We start from the raw sequence: 21,028 nt of genomic DNA, 5'->3' as shown, positions 1-21,028 counted from the left end.
GGAAAGAAAACATTTATTACTATTAAAAGCTTAACTTTGAGGACTTTCAGAACATGTTGCATGTGCTTCAAAACAGAGGGAAGGTGAGAGAAAGGCATTTGTTTCCAATAATTATACAGCACGCTCATCTCTCTGCAAGTTGCACCATTAAAGAGTGCTGCAGCTTGCGAAAGCTCTTCATTGTATTCAGGAAAAGATGACATTTTTGGAGAGAGACATAATAGGGAAGCTGGATGACACATAATTAGTAATGATGTATTTTAGGATTTATATTTTCCTTTGGGTAAGAGTGATTAACTCAGTGGGCCAGATCCTTAGCTGGAGTAAATTGGTGTAGCTCCACTGGTTTCAGTATGTGCCTGCTGAGAATCTGGTCTCTCGCTGTGTGTTTCATTGTTGGGGGTGGTGGTGTATAAGGAGAAGGGGAGGTGGGTGCGTGGCTTTTTAAAGAGCTATCCGTTTCTTTCCTTTCTGTAAATTTTCAGTCTGGAAAACACTGATGGATGCCTTCTTTCTTGTAGCATTTAATAATCAATCTCTTTCTTCTGTCTCTTGAATTCAGCTTATTTTTTCCCCTTTAATATCTGATCCACACCATTTCACATCAGTTTGCCATCTGCCATCTGAGAACCAGTCAAGTTCTGGTACAGTAAACATTTCAAGATTACATTTCATATAACCCTCTTCATGTTTGTACATGTGGTTAAATCTATATGTGCTATTAAACTGAGCTTCATTATACTTTTGGAGAACATTAAGTGCACTCAAGTCATTATATAAAATGTGTTCTTATACTAACATTGCTACTTGTTATACAGTGAGTTAGATTTTGGAGGCTGTTTTGTGACACTTATGATTCAACATTGGTGGGAGGAGAGTTTAAAACGTATTTTAAAGTGGTTTCTTAAAGATTTCTCCTAAGATTTAATAACATTACTTTGAAGGTAGGAAAGCCAGAACATCACTTGGAAGGTAGGAAGATCAGTGTATGTGCATTAAACTGTTCCCTATGGATAACACTGATCATTGTGAATGTGTGCATATGGTTACTAATATTTACATAACTCTGTCTTAAAATTGAGTAGAAACACACACACTGTATATGGGCTTAGGCAGACCCAGTATAGAGAGAATAACACCAAAAATCAAGCATAGAAGACTATGTGGCATTTAGTCTTTTGACTGAACTGCATAAAACACGAGAAGTGAACAAAACACCAGCTCACAATTCACATTTTTCAAATAGACCTGCACGAGGGGCAAGAAGCAGATTTCCCCTGGTCTCTGGACCTAAGTCTCTTGAGAAGTTACTTAAGCCTGATGCTCTGATTTTGAGCTGGTGTTTTCCTACTGAAAAGGTTTGGGCCACACACACAAGTGTGAAGCTGGAGTAATATGGTGGGATGGCTAGCATGTTTCCAGGATGCTCTCATTTCAGTGCCAATGAAGGCCTCCCCCACCAAGCTGAAAGAATATGTTTTTCCTTCACTTCACTAGAAGGGAGACAAAATGGATTAATAGTTTGGGTTGTGTGCTGACCCGCTACACCACGCAGAGCCTGTTGAATCGGATCACACCCCAGGCTATAAATTCTTCTTCAGGAACTGTCAGGTTGTGCTTTAAATTGGGTTAGCTGCTTAATTTAGTCCAGACATAGACAGAGTTATTAGGAGAGAAATAAATAAACCAAGAAGCTTATTTGGACTGCTAAAAGGTATTTTGGGTGGTCTCGAAAGGATATTAGTATCATTAAAGCTGCCTTGTTTCTGCTCCCACCTTCCCACATCTGGATGTAGCTAGACCAGCAACAGAAAAAGTGGGTTAATGGTATGGCTTTTAGGGCAAACCGGCTATGTTCACTTTAAGAGGGCCTTTTCCTTCCACTTCACTGGAAAATCACACCCCTATTTGAAACAGTTTAACTAATGTAAAATTTTGAGGTAGTCAAAGCCTTGCTGCAGCTATACGAATGTTAATTAACTAAATGGTGTGGCTCAGCTGCTGTACCACCACGGCTTTAACGATGATGACTCTTATTGCCTGACTTGGATGGGATTGCAGTGTAGTGAATGAATGGCATCCGCCTTGGTTGATGATGTTTCCTGGAAGAAATAAGTACCTTAAAATATATGTGAGCTTTATCCAGTGACCTCTTCAGACAATGCTGTGCTCTGACATAGTTCAAGGCATCAGTACAGCATTGGTCATCCTGTGTTTATCTTCTCTTGCTCTCTAAAATGGCCAGCAAACATGATTTTCTGGTAAGCAAATCTCCCTGCAAGGACAGGTGTGAACATGGAGGTGCCAGCAGTCACCTCCACACCTGATGCACTGCTCATATCAAAGCAGGCAGAAGCCCTGTCATTGACCACTGGGGTGGCAGATCAAGCCACCCCTTACGGGAAGGCTGCTCTTTTAAGATGCTATCAAGGTTCAGCCTGCAGAGCAGGTTGCAGGCTGGTGTGAGCACACCCTGCCCCTGCCCCAGGGCAATGGGTGCCTCTGAACTGGCAGTGATGGGGTGCCCAAGCCCTGCTAGTGGGATCTCCTGACCCCATTGGGAGCCTGGGGTGGCTGAGCAAGGCTCCCGGCCCTGTCAGTGTGGCTAAGACAGCTTCTAGTCTGTGCTCTGTGGCTGGAGGCTCCAGACTGGATATATTAGTGTCCCTCTGCAACAGGCTGTGATTCTCTGCTGGCCTGGGGCAGGTTGGAAAGCATCCCTTTGGGTCTGCTCTGCAAGGGGAGGGTGTTTGGAGTCACTGTTTGAAGTGACACAAATACCTGACTGTGGCTGGGGTCTCTCTCCCAACTCTGGGCTTCAGCTGACATGTACCCTGTCAGCATAGACCTGGCTGATCCGTGTGGCCATTGGTGTTGCATTTCATGCATTCATAGCTTCAGCACAGGAGACTATGAGAGGGTACACCACGATGTCAGGAGGAGGCTGCCAGATTGCCTGGCTCCTTTTTCTGCTAGCATAGTTTTTCCACATATGTATTTTCCCCCACTGGCTTTGCTGTAAATGGCTCAAGAATTTCATGAACTTTCAGAGAGACTTATCACAGACCTCCCTCTAGACATGGGCTGTGGTGCAGTCCATGGGTTTATGCCTCCTCTGTATGTTTCTGTTTAACTGGTGTGCAAGGCACTCTTCAGTTTGTGTCTAGGGATAGTAAACTAATGTGACCAGAAACTCATCTAGGATTCCTCTGTATAGTTTCTGAATCATTAAAGCCAGCTCTGCTTCCCTTCAATTTCTGGGGTGTTTGTACATGTGCCCATGTGAAAGAGGAAACTAGTGAAAACTGAACAATGACCAAAGCATACAGAATGCTTATCAAAAGGGAAAAAAAGGGGAGAGAACAAGGATCATTCAGCTCTTATTTTGTCTCTTGATGGGTTTCAAATTCTTTATTTAATTAACTAGGTATTTGTCCAGATTATGGAGGTTATTCCATTTCACATACTGCATTTCAAATAAGGGTAATTTGGTCTTTGACTTGGACGTATTTGAACGTAGCACTTCATGGAGTGTAGCAATATATCTGTCTCATTTTTTCCTTCTTATCCATAGCTCTTTTTTATTCATGGGCAAATCTAGCCTTTCAAATTTGTTCGCTGTTCTCTGAGTATTTGCTGAAGGGTTTGCTAGGTCAGTGTGTGATCTTTTCTACAGGTCACAAAGTGTACATTACTCATCATCTCTGCTGTGTGATCAGTCAGCTGACTGCCGGTGTATCATCCTCTTGGTTTGAACTGGATAATCAAGGCTTTAAAAAACACAATAGATGGGCAATAATGACATTCTTGCATGAATTTTCAGATGAGCCACTGTTTTTAAGTGCCACCTAGGAAACTGTGGTAATTTGCTCAGATAAAATGAAAAGGCATATAATAATAATAAAAGCATACAATAATAGAATTCCAGAACTGACAGTGAGGAGAATTTACCTCCTGTATTTGTGAATCACTTTGGGGCTTTTAACCAGCTTTAGTCAACAGTTTATGAAGTTTTGAAAATAACTTCTGAATGACATCCTTTGTGTTTATCATAATTCTAATGTGTTTTGATTACACACTGCATTAACCTCTGCTTAAATCAAGCTTATTAGTCGTGCTGAGAAAAGGTCATTAACATCTCCCAGACCAAATGCCGCATCCTCAGCTAATTATAACTAATTCATTAAAATGATGTGACCTGTTTCCACTGGGATGTAATCCAGGATGCAGCTCTTGGCTTCTTTTAGCCTTACAAAGTCTGTTTTGAATTTAGAGGACATACAGATTTTATTTTTATATATATATATATATATATATTAACCCTGCTTGAAATTTACCAACCATCATACTTAGTTAATTATGAAGATGCTAAAAAACCCAAACCCCAAAACTTTCCAGTTACATATTTCTCTGTTAGCAGAGCATTTATTGTCCTCCTTGCAATTTTAAATGCCCTTTGTATACAAAGGTATGTTCCAAATCTTCTGCAATAATAGTGTTTACTTATTTCTGCAATAGCATGGAAGGGAGTGGAACTGCCAGATAAGCAGAACCAAGGAGACTGCTTAGAGTACCAGCATTGCCCTTGACACCCTGGACAGTGGTTAAATGAACACTTATTCCTGGGAAAGAAGATGAGGTTCAAATTTTTGTTCAGGTTAGGGGCCTTTTGTGAAAGACAGCGTGGGGTATTTTCCTTCCTGAGTGTCAGGCTGTTCTCTAAGTATAGATGATGTGAGCCATTGCTTTTCTCTTCTAAAGCCTGTTCTCCATTTCTTGCAGACGCACCAGCTGGATTACTCTGCTCACTACTTGCGTCTTAAATTCCTGATTGAAAACCAGATCCAATTTTATGTACCAAAGCCAGAAGAGGATATCTATGAACTGGTAATGCTACCTACTGAGCAAAATGAAATGACACTTGGTAGGACAGTATTAATTAGTGGTTATCTGACATTTGTAATTCACAAAGCTATGCTTTTAAACTTGAAGTTATAGTGCTTTGCAGCCCATAGCAAATTGGCCTACAGTAAAGTAATCTCTCCAAACATTTCATCTTGAGGAGAGAGTTGGTGTCTAGCTTACGTTTGTGCATGCATGTGTCTGCCTGGAGAAGGGAGAGGAAGAACAGCCACAGGTAATATGTGAAAGTCACTGTAACATGCATTTAAGCTTAAATTCTCTCAAGGTTGCCTTTTCCTGTTGTTCACATTGTCCTTGATGGTTTTAAAGACATACCATTGAGGCCTGAGCATTTCTTGTTCAGATCACTTTGCCTGATTTTTGAAGAGGGGGGCGAGTGCCCAAGAAGTTGGGGTTTTCTTGTTGTTTGTTTGGGTGTTGGGTTTGGTGGTTTTTTTTTTTGTTGTCAGTTGGTTTTGTTTTCCTCAATGGGAAGACAAAACGTTGAGGTTAAAAAGCTCTGGAGTCAGATGTTGAAAAGAGACTTTCCCAATTGCTTCAGTTGGATGTTTGTATATCATTCATCTCAAAAAACAGACTTCAAAGGAATTTTGAAATGAGAGATTAAAAAAAAACAACCCAGCAACCAGACAGAATTAGTGTCATGCTTTAAGGCTATAATTCTACACACGCACACTGTAAAGCTTTTTAAAGTCCTTTTCATAGGTGGCTGTTTTATGTATAAAAAGTAAACATTGCCGGTTATGGATACTTTTGTTCATTTTGTAAAGAAGTTCTGGGATTTGCCATTAACACTGTCATCAAAAAAAAAGGTGAGAAAGTGCTAACTGCTGGAGCACTGAGACTGGGAAGTGAAATGTAGTTGGGGAAATAAAAACTGAAGAGGAGACAGATTTTAGCTTTCATTGCATGGGAGGACTTTGGTGACTTATGTTGAGAGGAGGTAGGATTGAGAGAGTCATCAGGTACAGCTTTTCCTGAAAAAATGGTATTAAACCAAAACTCCACTGTCAGTGGGACTCTGTACCTGCTTTGAGATTCTAATATAGATAGGTGCTCCAGGGCTGTATCTGATGTAGTAACATTAAAACAGCACATATTTATATGTTTGTGTGTGTGTGTGTACTTGTTTCATGAGCAAATTCGAGTGACTTTGCTTAAGTATTTAATTAAATGATTCTGGTGCAATATGATAAAACTAATGCCTCTACTTTTGTAGTCTCCTGTTCATAATATTGTCTCATGCCGATGTCACCTTGCTAGCGCTGTCTTCCACCTTTTAAAATGCTTTTAGAGATATACATTACTGTAGAAAAGTAATTTCTTAGGAAGATACTCCTTTTTCTTGCAGAATGTATCAGACATATTTAAGTAAGAAATAGAGATTAAATATCCATATTCCATTCCTCTCCAAAATATTAATGGTGATATTTGTGTCCTGACAGTCTTTCAAAAATTCACAAGCTCAGTATATGTGTTAAAAAAGTTACTAAGGGTTCAGGAAATATTATTTAATATTAGGTTCTGTACCAGGCAGTTACACTTTTAAGCAACTTTTATTGTAATCTAAGTATTGGAGTGTTTTGGCTGAAGCTTGACATGCCAGACTTTTCCCTTTGGGTAGGATGGCACTTTCAGATGGAAGCAGGAAATGGAAGACCTCCCTCAAAATCTGGCAGTTAGGATGAGGCTGGGTTGAAGGCACTGGGGATGCTGGAAAAGGTGTCCCTGGGACAGGGTGCTGGGACAAGACCAAAAATGGTAGAGGAAAAAAGGGCAAGGAAGAGAAAATTTTGAGGGGAAAAGCCCCCAAATCCAACAAAACCCCAATACTACTTACTACTATCCCAGAGCTGCTGTAAGAAACACTATGAAGGACTGTGTCAGACTGGAGGGGCAATGCTGTTGCTGTCAGGAAGAAATCCTGTCCTTGGGCACTCCCCAGTACATAGCAGAACCCCTGAAATAATTGCTGTGCTATCACTATCAATCATCTCAGTGCAGAGCCCAGGGTCCCATGGCAGGTTTGAAAGGGGTTTCCCCCACCTGCCCATGGTGCCCAAGAGGCTGGCAGCTTCATGGTGTGAGCCACCATATCCCAGATATGCTACCTGCCTTTGGTGTGGGCACAGAGGGTCTATGGGGCACAGAAAGGGCTGTCAGACTGGCCCTCTGGTTTCAGCAGCTCAGCAGCAGTCTCTGCACTCCAGTTATTTGCCTCCCATTCAAGAGAGGTTTTTGCTTGAGAAGAGTGCTTTGGGTATGCAGGTAAGAAGTGGCTCCTGTGAGAGCTTGTCAGCTGTCCTCCTTGCTTCTGGTCCTGCATGCTCAGTTTAGTTGACCACAGGGATCAGACACAAGTTTTCTTTTGAAAATACTGGTATTTTTGCTCCTTTTTTTCTTTCTTCTCTTTTTTGAAACCCGTGCCAAAATCATACTGAGATCTCTGTAAATATCATTTGACCTTTTTTTTCAGGTTCTGAACAATACATTCCTATATTTGAAAACTGCATTTTAAAAATATTGCTAGCATGGCATCCTTATTTAATTTTGCATTTTATTTTACTATATACAACCCTTTAAATGGGTATTTAGCTGTTCTGTAATACTTAGTATTTGCAGTTAAACAGATATGTAAGTGTTGATATATGCAGGAGATAAAATTCTGTTTTTATAAGGAAACTACTGATGAGTTACTCTCTTAAAGAAATGCTTTAAATACTTCAGTCCGAACACGGATGTCACTTATTTCAAAATGTTAATTATTGTGAATTGCTTTTTTACACATTCGTACCAGCATGTAAACAAAATTAATATTTACATGTGGGCTTTCATTCACCTATGGGTATGATTTTTTTCCAAAGACAAAAGGATGGTTTGTTACTTCAGCGCTAGCCTGCGATATGGAAAAACCAGCTTCAATCTTGTAATGAGCCAGGGGTTTCCAGCGTGTCAATGCTGTCTTATGAGGAATAAGTCAGGGCTGACTCCCCAGAATGTTAGTTCAGTGTCTCTAAATATCTGACTTAGTCTGGAAAAGCAGGATTTCCCTGCTGAGGGGTCCTTCACTCCTGGAAGGCAGAGTAAATTCCACTTGTGTGTGTAGGCTTCTGGGTTATTACCTAGGTGTAAATTTGTGCTGGTCTCCCAGGAAGGATGTTAATGACCATTTCAAAGACTTCTGGGGCTTTTCTCTATTCAAATAAACATAAATGTGTTAAAGGTGAAATTTCATGCTAAGAAAGAGCTGCATATCACATCTGATAGTGTTCTAACAATTAAGAAATGTGTTTAAGAAAGAAAATCCCTCCTTGAGATTTTAATACTATTGAAAAATTGAATTCCTGCAATGTATTAATCAAAATAATCTAAAAGTGTTAGATGATTACTACCCATAATATTTGAAAACAGGAATAGGAGGTCTGTTTCTTGTGCAATCAAAATGGTATTGACCGAATGAAATAGATGTATCCTTGCTTTTACGACAGTGGTAGTAAAACACTGCTGCTTCCTCTTTAACTGTTCTAACATTAAAGCTTACTGACACTACTAATCCATCTCACACATGTGGAGAAAAACTGTGTGATAAATAATGATCGCAGGCCATTTCTGCTGCTTGTAATTAAAAAAAAAATCTGTTCAAAATTACTACACTTGATGTTTCCTCCCACAGTAACATTTTTGTGTTTCGCTTTGTTTTTTTCTACTCAGCTGTACAAAGAAATAGAAATCTGTCAGAAAATTACACAGCACATTCAAATAGAGAAGTCTGATGCATCCTCTGATATTTATGGTGAGTTTCTCCTTGATTTGTTTTTATTTTTCTAGCAAGTCATTTCTACTGTGGGCAGGTTCTTGCTATTACTGATACACCTGTGAGGTCTGTTGAACACAATAAGAAAAGCACATCTGATGCCTGTGCCACAGAAAGCTTGCTCCCCTGCCCTGAAGCAGGACAGCTTTATTTGTAGTGCACTGAACGCTGTTCTTCCTGCTACTTGAGCTGTAGGATGTGCATCTCTTTGATGGGAGCTGCGGTGGCAGAAAGGACAACTGTTTTCTTGTTCTTGCAGTTTCTCAAAACACCACCTACAGAGGCGGTGCAACTGAGCACTTGTGGAAAACAGCATCCTTTGCCAGCTGTCACATCCTACATGAATGCCTGCACTGTGCCATTCATGGTGGCCTTGCAGTGGGGTTTGGGAGAGGGCTGCTCTGTGGCTTGCCACTGCTAGCAAGCTAGAAGGCTTTCCCCCTCCTTACTCCTTCCACCAAGCATGATAGCAGAGGTGCAGCCAGGAGCATTGCTGTGGGTAGGAGGCATCTCAAGGTCTGCAGATGGGCAGCTGTCCCAGGAGAGGTTGCTTGTCCCCTTTCCCCACCTGCCAGGGGTGCACAAAGTCTTGCCCCTGTCTTGCCTCAATGTTCCTGAGGCCAGGTGACTCGGGCCCCAGTGAATACCCGGCCCTCAAGGATGCCCCATGGACTCCTGGAGCCAGAACCTGACATGCTGTACAAACCTGTGCATAAAACACAAAGCAGAGGAAGTCCTCCCTGTGTAATTGCAGCAAAATCCCTAATCTTTATGTGTGGATGGACATATTTCTTAGCTTTCAAGTATTTCAAGTTACAGACTTCCAGCCTGGTGAGTTTGCTCTTTGGTCTGCCAATTACAGTTCTGTAGCGTACTTTAAAGTTATTTGTGCAACCTACCCTGCAGGAAGCCAGTCTGCATCTTTTTACTGTTTATCTAAATATTCTGTTTTAATGACTAGAATAATTTGGAATCCCCAAACTGCTTATTATACAGCTGCAGGCCATTGGAATATTGAGCTCTGCTACAAAGCAGTGGTACTGACTGGTTTGAATATTGCAGGCCTAAGAAAGAAGTATTAACTAGCACTGTGATGGCCCTAGCTTCAGTAATTATGCTGTGCCTGAAAACACTGTAGGAGTTAGGGGTATGGTGGCATTTCCTTCTCTTTCTCTTGTCTTTTTTTTTTTAAGTAATACATAGGAAAGACCATGAAATGCACTGTCATGTCCTGTGAAACAAGATCATCTGTGTGAGACATCTGTTCAGTGGCCTTGACCCTGGAGGGAGTGAATGCTAAATGCACCCCAAAAAAGCTGGCTTTCCTCTCATTGATTAAAAAAAAGGCAAAACTTACTTTGACTCTGAATGGCAGCATAATTTCTATAATACCATAGAAATGATACTATGGATTTATACAGTGACAAGTGTGTGCTGAAATACATGTGTGTGAAGGAGCAGAGGTAAAGTATTGATCCTGTCTTGGTGCTAAGGAAGGCTAGGGTTCCTTCTGAGATCCTTTTCCATCCTGTATATTAGGGTCACTCGAGTTATTAGTTCTTTTAGTCTCTTTACAGAATTAGTATTGCCAATATGTACTTTTACAATCCAGAGAGAAAGTGACAGCACATTCACAAGCTATGGCAATACAAAGATCAGAGCTTTAAAGTTTCAGCATAGGTTCTTTTTAACAGGGTTCCTTAAGGGTTTTTGCTACTGGTTTTGTTTTGAAAAGACCTAAATCAATAATGTGACCACACAGTTTCCAAACATCTAAGCACCTGCATGAGTTTTTGCGTGAACAGGGCTGCCTTTGAGATTGGTTCATCAGTTGGGCAGTGCTTGGGTCTCAGCCCCTCACAAGCACTTCAGCAAGAAGTCAGGACCTGGTACTGCAACAGATGTCTAGGGCACTAAGGGATGTTTTGTTCTGATGATTATTTGAGATTTTTTTTTTGTTCAAGCCTTCTCATACTTCTTCTGTTTAAAAACATATCAAAATTCCCAGAACTAGAAAAGTCTTCATTTTGAAAATGGATGAGATTTAGAAAGTTATTAGCGGCATTACCTGTTGCTGTTGCTAGTATTCCAGCTATAGCAATAATAATACTTGTAAGTCACCTTGAATTTTCAAGATACTTTACAAGCAGCTATTAGTTAATTCCAACAATGTAGACTTTGTGCTATTATCTTCATTTAACAGACAGTATCAAAGATAGGGAGGTTAAATGATTTTACTGAAGGTACAATTAAGACAGGTCAGTTCAACTCACTAGCCTGATAGACAATAGATGTGAATCTGCTGGCTTGGCAAGCTGTTTTGGGCCAGCTAAGAGATCCTGGTGTCAGGGATGGGTAGAGCTGCTCCTTCAGGCATTATCAGGCCTGTGGAGCAGCTTTGCCATCATGCCTGAGTGCACCATGAGTGCAAGTTATCTAAACAGGATGAAGCAGAGTGTTTCAGGGAAAGCTCATCTGGGAACATTTCCTAGTGTTTCTATTCCCATCAGTATGTCCATGGTAAGAGGCGCTCCTGGAGTGTCTGGCCAGCGTGTTGGACCTTGCCAGCATTCGATGTGTCACTGTGATGCTGTTGCTGATTCCTGGACACATACAGTCCTGCCTTTTTCATGGGTACCAGCCTCTTTACAAAGATTGTGTGGGCAGAAATCGGGACGCACCAATTTCCAGCTCCTGTATGTACTGGAAGGTTGCTGGCATTTTTGTTAGCAAATGTCTGTCACAGGAGGCTGAGGTAATTTTATGGAGGCAGATTTGTTCATGTACTGTGCTGGTTCAGTGAGGCCACGTGCACTCATAGGTGCAAATGTTTGTTCTCCTGTCATCAAAACTTTGCAGTGAAGCAGAGGCTTTGTCTGGGTCACCATCCGTCTCTTCACACCTGTGTTTCAGAGTCCATGCACAGTTTGATGATAATCTTTCTGGCAGTGATGCCAGCTTATGCAATCGCTGTCGCTTCCACCCACTCCTGCCCTTCCTCTCATGCCGTGCTTGTACACGTGTTTGCGTGGAGCACCTGCGGAATTCAGCCAGATGGAAAATGAATATTCACACTATACATTTGTCTATATAAACTAAATACATATATATACACACACAGCTGAGTGAAGTATTTCTCATTTGGATGAGTTCCCTGCTCTGCTTTACTGCATGGCAGTGAAAGCACTGGCAATGGCACTGCAGTGAGATAGGCATACTGCTTCCAATTGTTTATGAGATCCAGCTGCTATCACAACTGTAGAAATCAAACAGTTTATCCATGCTTGGGGTATGGTCACATACACTGTGGAGTGGTTAAGCGTATTTGTGAGATGACCATTTCAAGGCTGTTGTCAGCTGCCCATATCTCATCTCTTAAAGCTGATGACATGTGTAATTGCTCCTTACACCCATTCTGCCAGTGATTACTGCTCAGGATTTATGTTTTCTTTTTGTGACTGAAAAATAAATTAAAAAGCAGCTACATATGCTCTTAGCCCTGACAGACTGGAGGAGACAGAGGCCTTCTCATGGAGGAGCATGGGAGCTTGGGACTGCTAAGGTGTGCTGGTCTCTCCAGTTGGCCACAGTGAAAACTTGAGATTCAATTCAACCTTATTTGAACTGTATGGTAATTTGCTGCAAAACAGCGTTTCAGCTGCAAAAAGGGTCATGGTATTAATAACAACTTTTGCTGACTCAAACTGTAGTGCTGGGCATGTTCCACTGTGCTTCTGGTTAAGGGTTTTCCAGGTAGGCTTTGTGGTGATGACAAACGAATCACTACTACATTTTACAACTGCTCTTGTGTTTAGTCGAGAGCTTTTCTCTGTGCCAAAGTTGGTGTGTTGAGTGAGCTTCACAAGTTCCATTTTGTTCAGGCTGAGGAGCTCACACAGAGATTCCAAGTAGCTCAGTAAGTCATGAAGGACCATATGCTCCTTGCTTCTCGGCTGCCACGTTCTTCCTCCTCCTTTTTTTTTTATTATTCTTTTTTTTTCCTTTTTCTTCTTTTAAATGATGGGTGAAAAAATAGCTTCTCATCTATAAGCATCAAGCTGAAGGGAGTCCTAAAGTCAGAACAGGCTCCCAGCACATCCACACCTCTTGGGTTGTGGCTGAATCCATGTCAAACAAGCATCTCCCCCCCAGATGTTTGTAAATGTTTTCCTAGCTGGAAAAAGAGAGAGCAAATGGTTGCCTAGACCCACTTAGGGAGTAATGAAGTTTCAGAAAGGCAAATGTTCTGTTTTAGATAACTCTTAACATAAACAAACTGTATTTAACCACATTGTATTTCCTTTACCACTGTTATCTTACACCGTGTCAAACACAAATGGCAAGGAAATCACCAAAACCAAATGTAACAGTACCATTTGCACCATTTGAATTAAGGCTGTGTCAGTACTTGCATTATAAGGCTATTCTGTGGGTCTCTAACATAGCTATGAAGGGTGTACTGAGCTGAGACTTGGCAAATAACAGGTTGTGCCAGGAACAGCTATGAAAAGAAAGGGAAAAAGGGAAAGTGGCATTTTTACAAAGTTGTCCAGTCCAGTAATTTGCAAAAGTAAAAGTTGTCATCCTGCTTTAGCAGGAGCTGTTACGCCTTGTCTGAGTTCAGGATGTCATGTCAGCCATAGCTCTTCACTTCCTGGCTTTTGTTGGTTAGGGTCAAAACCCACACTCTGTGCAGCTTTTGTCTGCGAACAGCAAAACTTTTTGAAGTGACCTTTTGTGGCAAGAACAGTTGAAGTCTGTTCCAATGTTTCGCAGCTGTGATATCCTCAAATAAAGCTCTAGATGACTTATATATAAACTATGAAATTCAGTTCATGTTTTTTGTTAAAGCCACCTTCATTTTGTAACTTTACCTTTGTAAAGGTTCAAGGGAAAGGAGAAAGGGCTAATTCCTAACTGCTCAGTGTGTGGACAGCACAGCTTTACCTGTGGTGTGTGCAGTTGTTAGGACACACTGGAAGTGATTGGCTTTTTCTAACCATTTTGCTGGGTATCTCCTTAGGTTTCTCTCTGTCCTCTGTGGAAGAAGAAGGGATTCGTCGGCTGTATGTGAACAGTGTCAAAGAGACAGGCTTAGCTTTCAAGAAAGGTAAAATACTTTATAAATGGTTTTGTTACTGTTTGTTTAATTCTGATATAGACCATGAGCTTGTTGAGATAGGAGCTTTGCAAACACACTAAACCAGGGTGCCAGTCCAAAAGGAACCAGGGTCTTTTGGGAACAACCTTAGGTACCAAATACATGGCTGTTCTGCTCTTGGGATCAGCTTTGCTATATAGTTAACCTCCTAATTTTGAATTGCTATGTATGTACCAAGGTCAGCATGCCCCTTGCAGCTAGGCAGGGGAGCAGGGGCCCTCTCAAGTCAGTCACTGCAAGATAAATGGGTACAGTGGAGGTCATCATGGTGTTCTCTCTGGCTGGGATTACTGCCTCTAGTTTTGCTTCCAGCCTTTGCAGGAAGCATGACAGCACTTGGACCAGAAACTGGTAGAGATAACGAGGCTGCCGGGCTCGTCCCAAGGCAGAACAGGATATGGTTTAACTGCAGCTTACCCAGGCTAAGGTCAACCCTGACACTGCTGTGCCCTTCCTGCTTTTCCCATTCATTGCCCTTTCTGATGTGGCAGTACTGCTGCTTGTGCAGTCATGGGATGTGCTGGTCAGAGAGCTAGACAGCTGAAACCTGTCTAAATCCCGAAGTATAACATGGGGAGTGTGAAGTGTGAAAATATTCTCATCTCTTCATAACCTTTATAACCAATGTACACAGAGTCCTCAGAAACACCTTCAGAGTTTTCTTGGTGAGGGGCTACGTGTCTTGCAGAGCTTATTCAACAGTTAGCTGTTACTGAAAGGAATGGGGACTAGTATCCCCCAAACTGCTTGAGCCCTTTGTCTTGTGCTGATTTCAGCACTCTGCTGAGCCAATTCAGCTCACTGTCCTGATAGAAACCTGCCATGGCAGACATACGTGGCTGGTTTTCTGACCCACTAGCAAATGGAGTTTGGGTTGCAGAGAAATGAGCGGCAGAAGTGGCACAGTGGAGGGACAGACTGCACAGCTAGAAACTGGGAAGAAAGAAGCAGGGGCAGGGGATGGAGAAACAGTTCTGGCTGTAGGGAGCCCGGGGTTTCACACAGCTGTACTCTCTAATCCTAACTTAGGAAAACCATGTGGGTGGTTCTGGAGGCTGCTGTGTATTTCTATTAAGCCTGAAAAGACCATATTTCTCTTTCCTGGCCCTCCTCACCTACTTCAGCCCCATATGATTCCCTGGCTAACAGAATGGATGTTCTGCAAAAAGCCCTGAATAGGGGCTGGGGGGACAGATTTCTGCCAGCCTGCCATAAGGAAATAAAACCTTATATATTTCTGTGGGGAGCAGAGAGAATGAGATGGTGAAGCTAAGGGGGTTTCAGCAGGGTTTCCTTGTTATGCTTTTAGTTAATGTTTGAGCAACAGCTTAAATGAATATGTGAACACAGACTGCCTCCTGTAGGGCTGAAATGCTAAAACATGCTTTCAGTGATACATTACTCTTCATAACTTACATGAAAAGCCACTTCTGTATGAACAGTACTTGGAAGAATATTGTGACAAGATAGCCAGAGTTAGCTAAAAGCAGGGAGGAAAATTCTCTTCCTCCTATTACTTACATGCATGTTTGCTTTTGACTGCATCTCCTATTGTAAGTCTAATCAGATGAGTTATAGTATTTCTCTTTTTTTTTTTGTCCAATTAGAAAACTTTGATTTTATTTTCTCCTAATATTTTTTATTATTTGTTTTTTTATTTTTTCTGTTGGTCTGCATTAGCTAGACCATTGTTGGAATTTGAGGGGCTTGCTTGTATGAGATAGACACAATGCTTTATCCCAAATGATCAAACTGAGGATTACAATGAGTAAATGAAGCCCCAGATATGATGTTTATGGTTTCAGGCATATTAATGTACTACCATTATGACACGGCATCACTAAGTAGAATAAATGAAATAATGTGAAATGCTTGACTTGCCTTGTTTTGTCCTTGTTTCAAATACGATTTTACAGTCCATTTACTTTGTAGTTATTCTATCTAGTTCGTATTATTCTCTCTGGAACAGCACGCCACACTACAGTTTATGGGCACAATTACATGCATTTAAGAAAGATCTCAATTTACCTAAAGAAGAATGAGGCTCTTAAGCCTGCTCTCTTCTACAGTTCTTTCTAGAATCATAGAATGGCTTGGGTTGGAAGGGACCTTAAAGACCATCTAGCTCCAACCCCCTTCTACGGGCAGGGACACCTTCCACTAGACCAGGTTGCTCAAAGCCGTGTCCAACCTGAGGATAGATAATCTGTTTCCTGGAGGATACAGCTGAGCTCTGTTTGTAGCTCAGACCCATCAAATCAGGCCTTTCATCCAGGCTTTAAAGATAGCAAGACTCATCCTTCGCATGATTGCCCAGCCAGAGGGCTGCATGGCACCAGGACAGGTCACCCACACAGATCAGCTCTTTCAATCCTGTAAATTCCAGCCTTCATCTCTGTAAATGCCAGGACAGTGACTGGGATGCCATTCCTGTTGGTGGGTTGGTGACCACTGTAGTATGTTCCCATTGGAGGTGCAACAGGAGGTGCTCCTGGGGGTATGCATGTCAGGGACTACCAGCATCACTCTCAAGTGGAGACAAGAGCTGCAGCAGCCACTCTAGTGACTGTGGCTGTCGGCACCGATGTGCCCTGCCGCACTGCTGCCTGCCTAGCCCTAAAGATTATTTGGGATAAACCCTGGCCCAGCTTGCTGTTGTTAGTTGGAGAGCAGGCCCAGCTGGCTGAGGGGAAGGTCGAGTTTCCTGTGGTACCTCAGAGGGCTGCATGTCACCTCTCGGCATGGCGGTGTTGCCCCTGAAGCAAGTGGGAGTCAGCTGTTTCCTCTGCAGATCCCCTTTTCCCTTGAGCACTGATGCTATAAATAACTCCTGAAATCACGTTGGAAAAAATACAACAACTAACTTACCAAGCGCTAAAATATGCCTTTTGAAGATCTGTGTGCTAGGGCATGATTCAGGCAGGGCCAGAGAGGAGGCTATCTGACATCCTACACCATACACCCTGTCTAAGCTGCTCCATCCTTTCCCTGTCCTGTGTGCATCACCTTAAGAAGCCTTACTCTGTCCTTCAGATTATATTTATATATTGAAATGAAAAGGGAGATATCTTGCTGCTGGCATGTTGTGAGGGATTTCCTGGGCACCAAACTATTGGGGTACAGTATCAGCCTGACAACAGATCTCGCAAAAGTCTATCAAAGTTCCATATAATTTGTATTCATTAATGTTTACTTTACGGCTAGATGTGACACTGTCTGGTACTTCATAAATGCCTGGCTGAGCTCCTTGATATCTGCAGCTAAGAGAAACCTTACTGTGCAAGTCTTACCTGTTCCTTTCCATGTTGCAGGCCTGAAAGCTGGTGATGAAATTGTGGAGATTAACAAGAAAGCTGCTGAGGATCTGGACTCAGCTTTGCTGAAAGATGCCCTTGTTCAGACTTCACTCTGTCTTACTGTGCGCACCTATCCTGAGATAGAGGAGGGGCAGAAACTAACGCAGCCACCACCACATCGCTTGGAAAACCCATCTGACTTGAGTGACAGCACACTGGCATTTGCTGGGAGCAACCAAGGTACTGGGTTCAATGTAGAAATTACCAGGAGGAAGATACATGTTTACAGTGCGCTGGTGTAATCCCACTGATCCCTGTGGTATATTCCATGGTATAAATGAGCGGGATTACAGTCTGAATGCACTGGGCAGGTTAATACACAGAAGCTCTGGAAGGTGGAAGGTGTAATCTGCGATAGCAGTGAAGGATGACTGCTTACACGGTTAGGCTGTGAAATGTGTGTCATCACCAGATGCATGTCACACACCATCTAGCTGTGCCTACAGCAAGTCGTGGAACTAATTGCTTCTGGACTGCTCAGGAGGTGCCTTTACCTCTGGATTTGCCCACAGGATATATGTATGGCAGGGAAGGAGGAGGGAACAAGCCATTATCCTCTCTGGAATTAGCCAGGAGCACAGGCTACCTTTGTGTTTGATGACATGCATAAATAACTCACAAGGACAGTGCAAAACACCTAAAGGTAGGGACTGACATTACAGCCAAAGGACCTAACTGGTCCCACAGCACACTCTGGTGGCAAGGGGTATTCTTGCCCACTATGCTTCCCTGTTCAGAGAACTGAACTGGCAGAAAATTAATCCTTAGCAAACAGGAATTGTTTCCCACTAGTTTAGCTTCCTAAACCAGCTGAGGACAAGCACCCGTGCTGGGATAAGAGAAATGGCTGCAGAAGAGCAGGATGTCACCTTGGTGGTTGCTAGTCATCACCTCTGTAAGACAGGAAAGATTCTATACCATGTCTCCTCTTACTTGCCTGCTTACTCAGGTCTTACTTGTCAGCTTCTAAATGCTGCCCTGTACTTGCAAACAGAAGAGGATACTGGACATACCTACTTGCTTTTTTTTTTTTTTTTTTTTTTAATAATTTAAAATGCAAGAAAAATGAATGGAATGGCCGAAAAGAAATAGTTTCTAGATAATCAGAAGTATTCTGAGCTAAGGTAAATTTTGACTGTCATGCAAAAGTAAATGGCATTTGAATATGTCGAAATACTTTATTTTCTCCCCAGAGTAAAGGTTTCAGAAATGTCAAAATAATTGTTTTTTGACAACTATGAGATGGTTTTGTTTCGCACATTTGGAATAAAAAGCTGGAGTAGGTGCAGGGCTGTTAATCCATTTCACTGGTGGGAAAGTCAGCCTTCTCCCAGGCCATGTCTCTCTGCTGCAATCACTCAGTATAGGGGCTTCTGGGATGAGACTGGGTGCAAACTGGAGCTAACCCAGGAGCAGCATGCTCAGCATGATGCTGAGCTGGAGTAAATGAACCACAGTGAAAGACAGTTTGCTTGGGCTCAGGACCAAGCTGACTCATGTTTGCCTAGAGAGGGTCAGGAAGGTACAGCCTGCCTTTCAACATATCTGGATGCTGCTCTTGTTTTGCTTAAAATGTTAACTGAAAGTTATGTAGCAACATGCCACTGTTCATGTGATGGGAACATGTAGTAAGGAAAGGGAAAGCTTGACTCCTAGCCTGACTTTGGGGAGTGTGATATTCATAACAAGTGGAATAGCGTAAACAAGAAAGCTTAAAACCAGCTTACTGCAAATACCTCTGTGGGGACTGATAAAAGCAACCTCATGTAAGATGCGGGATAAACCCCCAAAGGCAGCTAAAATGGAACATTTTCAGAAGCACTTTCCCCCTTTTAATTTTCATTGAACTTTTCCTGTTAGGCTTTTGTGCTAAAGTCAAGCTCATCTTGTACATTTTTTAGCTGGCCACAAGATGCCCCCATTTCCTATTTAACACCAGCTCTTCGTGGATCCATCCTTTTGTCCTTGCCGGTGCTTGTTTGCTGAAACCCTGAACGCTGAGTCCTTGCACTCTGACTTCTCACTGAAATGCATGTCTGTCCTGGGCGCAAAGAATTGGGAACAGGGACTTTTGTATTTAGGAAACACAGTAATCTGTAAGGCAGAGCAATCACATTTTGTAACACAGGGTCTCAACAGCTGGTCTCAACATGCAGTTTCTCTGACACTGTCAGTTCTCTGCATCAGTATTTTCAGGGTCTTCAAGGGGTCCTTTTCCTTGCTGAAGGTGAGATAGTGCACAGTTTGCAAAATGTGTCCGAAGAGCATAGCATTTGCCTTTTAACGGTGTCCAGTAATAAACCTGTGTGCCCCCTGTGAAATGAAGACATAGGATGTGCCTGATAGATACGTCATGGCAGAATCAGACCTCCTGCTTCTGCTGCTTTGTAGACACAGCTTCCTTTGTGCTGCTCTCAAGTCAAGTCATGTCTAGCCTCCTTTGTTAGCTTCTCCAGAGCTGACTTTTTGTGGTTATCACAGTGATGTGGAACGGCTGCTTGTTCTTCCATGTGCTGCAGAGAGCACGTGAACTGTGTGGTGGGCCAAAGTGCCTCCTTCTTAAATAAAGAAATAAAATCCCCAGGACTTAAATCCCCAGGACTGGGGCTAAGCTTTGGGGCTCCCTTTTCCCTTCAGATTTCTCTCAGTAGAGCTTCCTTGTGGTGGGCTGTAGTCACCTCCTTCACTCTCTCAGGTGACAGGCAGCAGGGAAGCTAGAGCACTCTTGACATTTGCTTTCCTTCAAAGCTTAGCAAACATTGAGGTGGGAATCGCCTTCATTCATCCTCAAAGGGGAAAGAATACTTCTTTAGCCAACAGAAGCAACACCATAGCTCATCAGCAGGTGTCTGTGAGCTTCTGAAAGCACCTGTAGTTGCTATATGAAATATGCCTCTGAAGAATGACGTTAAGATGGTATTTAAAGCTAAATAATGCTGATGCTCTAATTTGGGATGACTTAGCCTGGGGCTGGAGTGAAAACAAGGATATGCACCCAAGTGTGCATTTGGGAGGCAGGTGTTTTGATATTCCCCATCAATTTCTCTCTGTTTATGTGCTTTACTGAACCCTTTTTTCTGGCCCTGTGCTTTTTTTCAGGGATTTGTTACCTAAATTGGCATGCACATGGGATTTTGAAAAAAAGTATGTGCTTTTATTTGGGACATTGTGACTGTATTTTAGATTTTTGATTTCAGCTCTACAGCTTCTTGTAGAGAGCAGTCAAGTATGAAATACCCACTGACCCGTTTATTTGTGTCCTTGCTGATTACTGGCAGTTTGGCTGGCTAGGCAAATCAGCTCAGTGATTCCTGTTGTATGCTTTATTTATAGCATGCAGCTTTTTTCCTTAGTCCTGAAGTAGCGTGGCCCTCCTTTCAGCATAATGAAACATTGCTGGGCCAGAATGCCAGCAGGTATAAATCACCTGTGGGCATGTCCATTCTCCATAAATTCAGGGTCTGTTTGACTGATCATGCTGATGCCCTATCATTATCTTCTTCACTAGCAATTCATCATTGGCTGTGAAGGCAGCAAAGGGTAGGTTTTTTGTGCAAGGAATTCATATTCTGTGTTTTCAACAGAAAGATGTTGTGTTCCGTTTTTCTTAAGGAAGCTTTTTTTATGCCTTATTACTCAGTGGGAGGTTTTCCAGGGGCAAAGAGGGGCTGTGTTTCTGAGAGTCGACCTCCCTGAAGTGACTGCCAGTGCTCCCATTAAGCACAATGTCTCTTACAGCTGTTTCATCATCTGGAAGTACCTTATATATACTGA

The 21,028-nt window shown here is 42.3% G+C and overlaps 1 protein-coding gene across 1 annotated transcript in view; it reads left to right on the top strand.

Annotated features, from left to right (window-relative positions):
• Positions 1–21,028, top strand: part of TIAM1 (TIAM Rac1 associated GEF 1) — a 117,511-nt gene that overhangs the window by 66,690 nt on the left and 29,793 nt on the right. The window contains exons 10-13 of the mRNA XM_061359015.1: positions 4,783–4,887; positions 8,635–8,716; positions 13,761–13,847; positions 17,210–17,434. Of these exons, the coding sequence (XP_061214999.1) occupies positions 4,783–4,887; positions 8,635–8,716; positions 13,761–13,847; positions 17,210–17,434 (499 nt within the window). The remainder of the gene's footprint in view (positions 1–4,782; positions 4,888–8,634; positions 8,717–13,760; positions 13,848–17,209; positions 17,435–21,028) is intronic.

This window comes from Neopsephotus bourkii, unplaced genomic scaffold, assembly GCF_033783945.1.
Source record: "Neopsephotus bourkii isolate Nb327-2 ecotype Australia unplaced genomic scaffold, CSIRO-AGI_Nbou_v1 NB_962, whole genome shotgun sequence".
Taxonomy (NCBI): domain Eukaryota; kingdom Metazoa; phylum Chordata; class Aves; order Psittaciformes; family Psittacidae; genus Neopsephotus; species Neopsephotus bourkii.
This window is presented reverse-complemented; position numbering and strand designations above follow the sequence as displayed.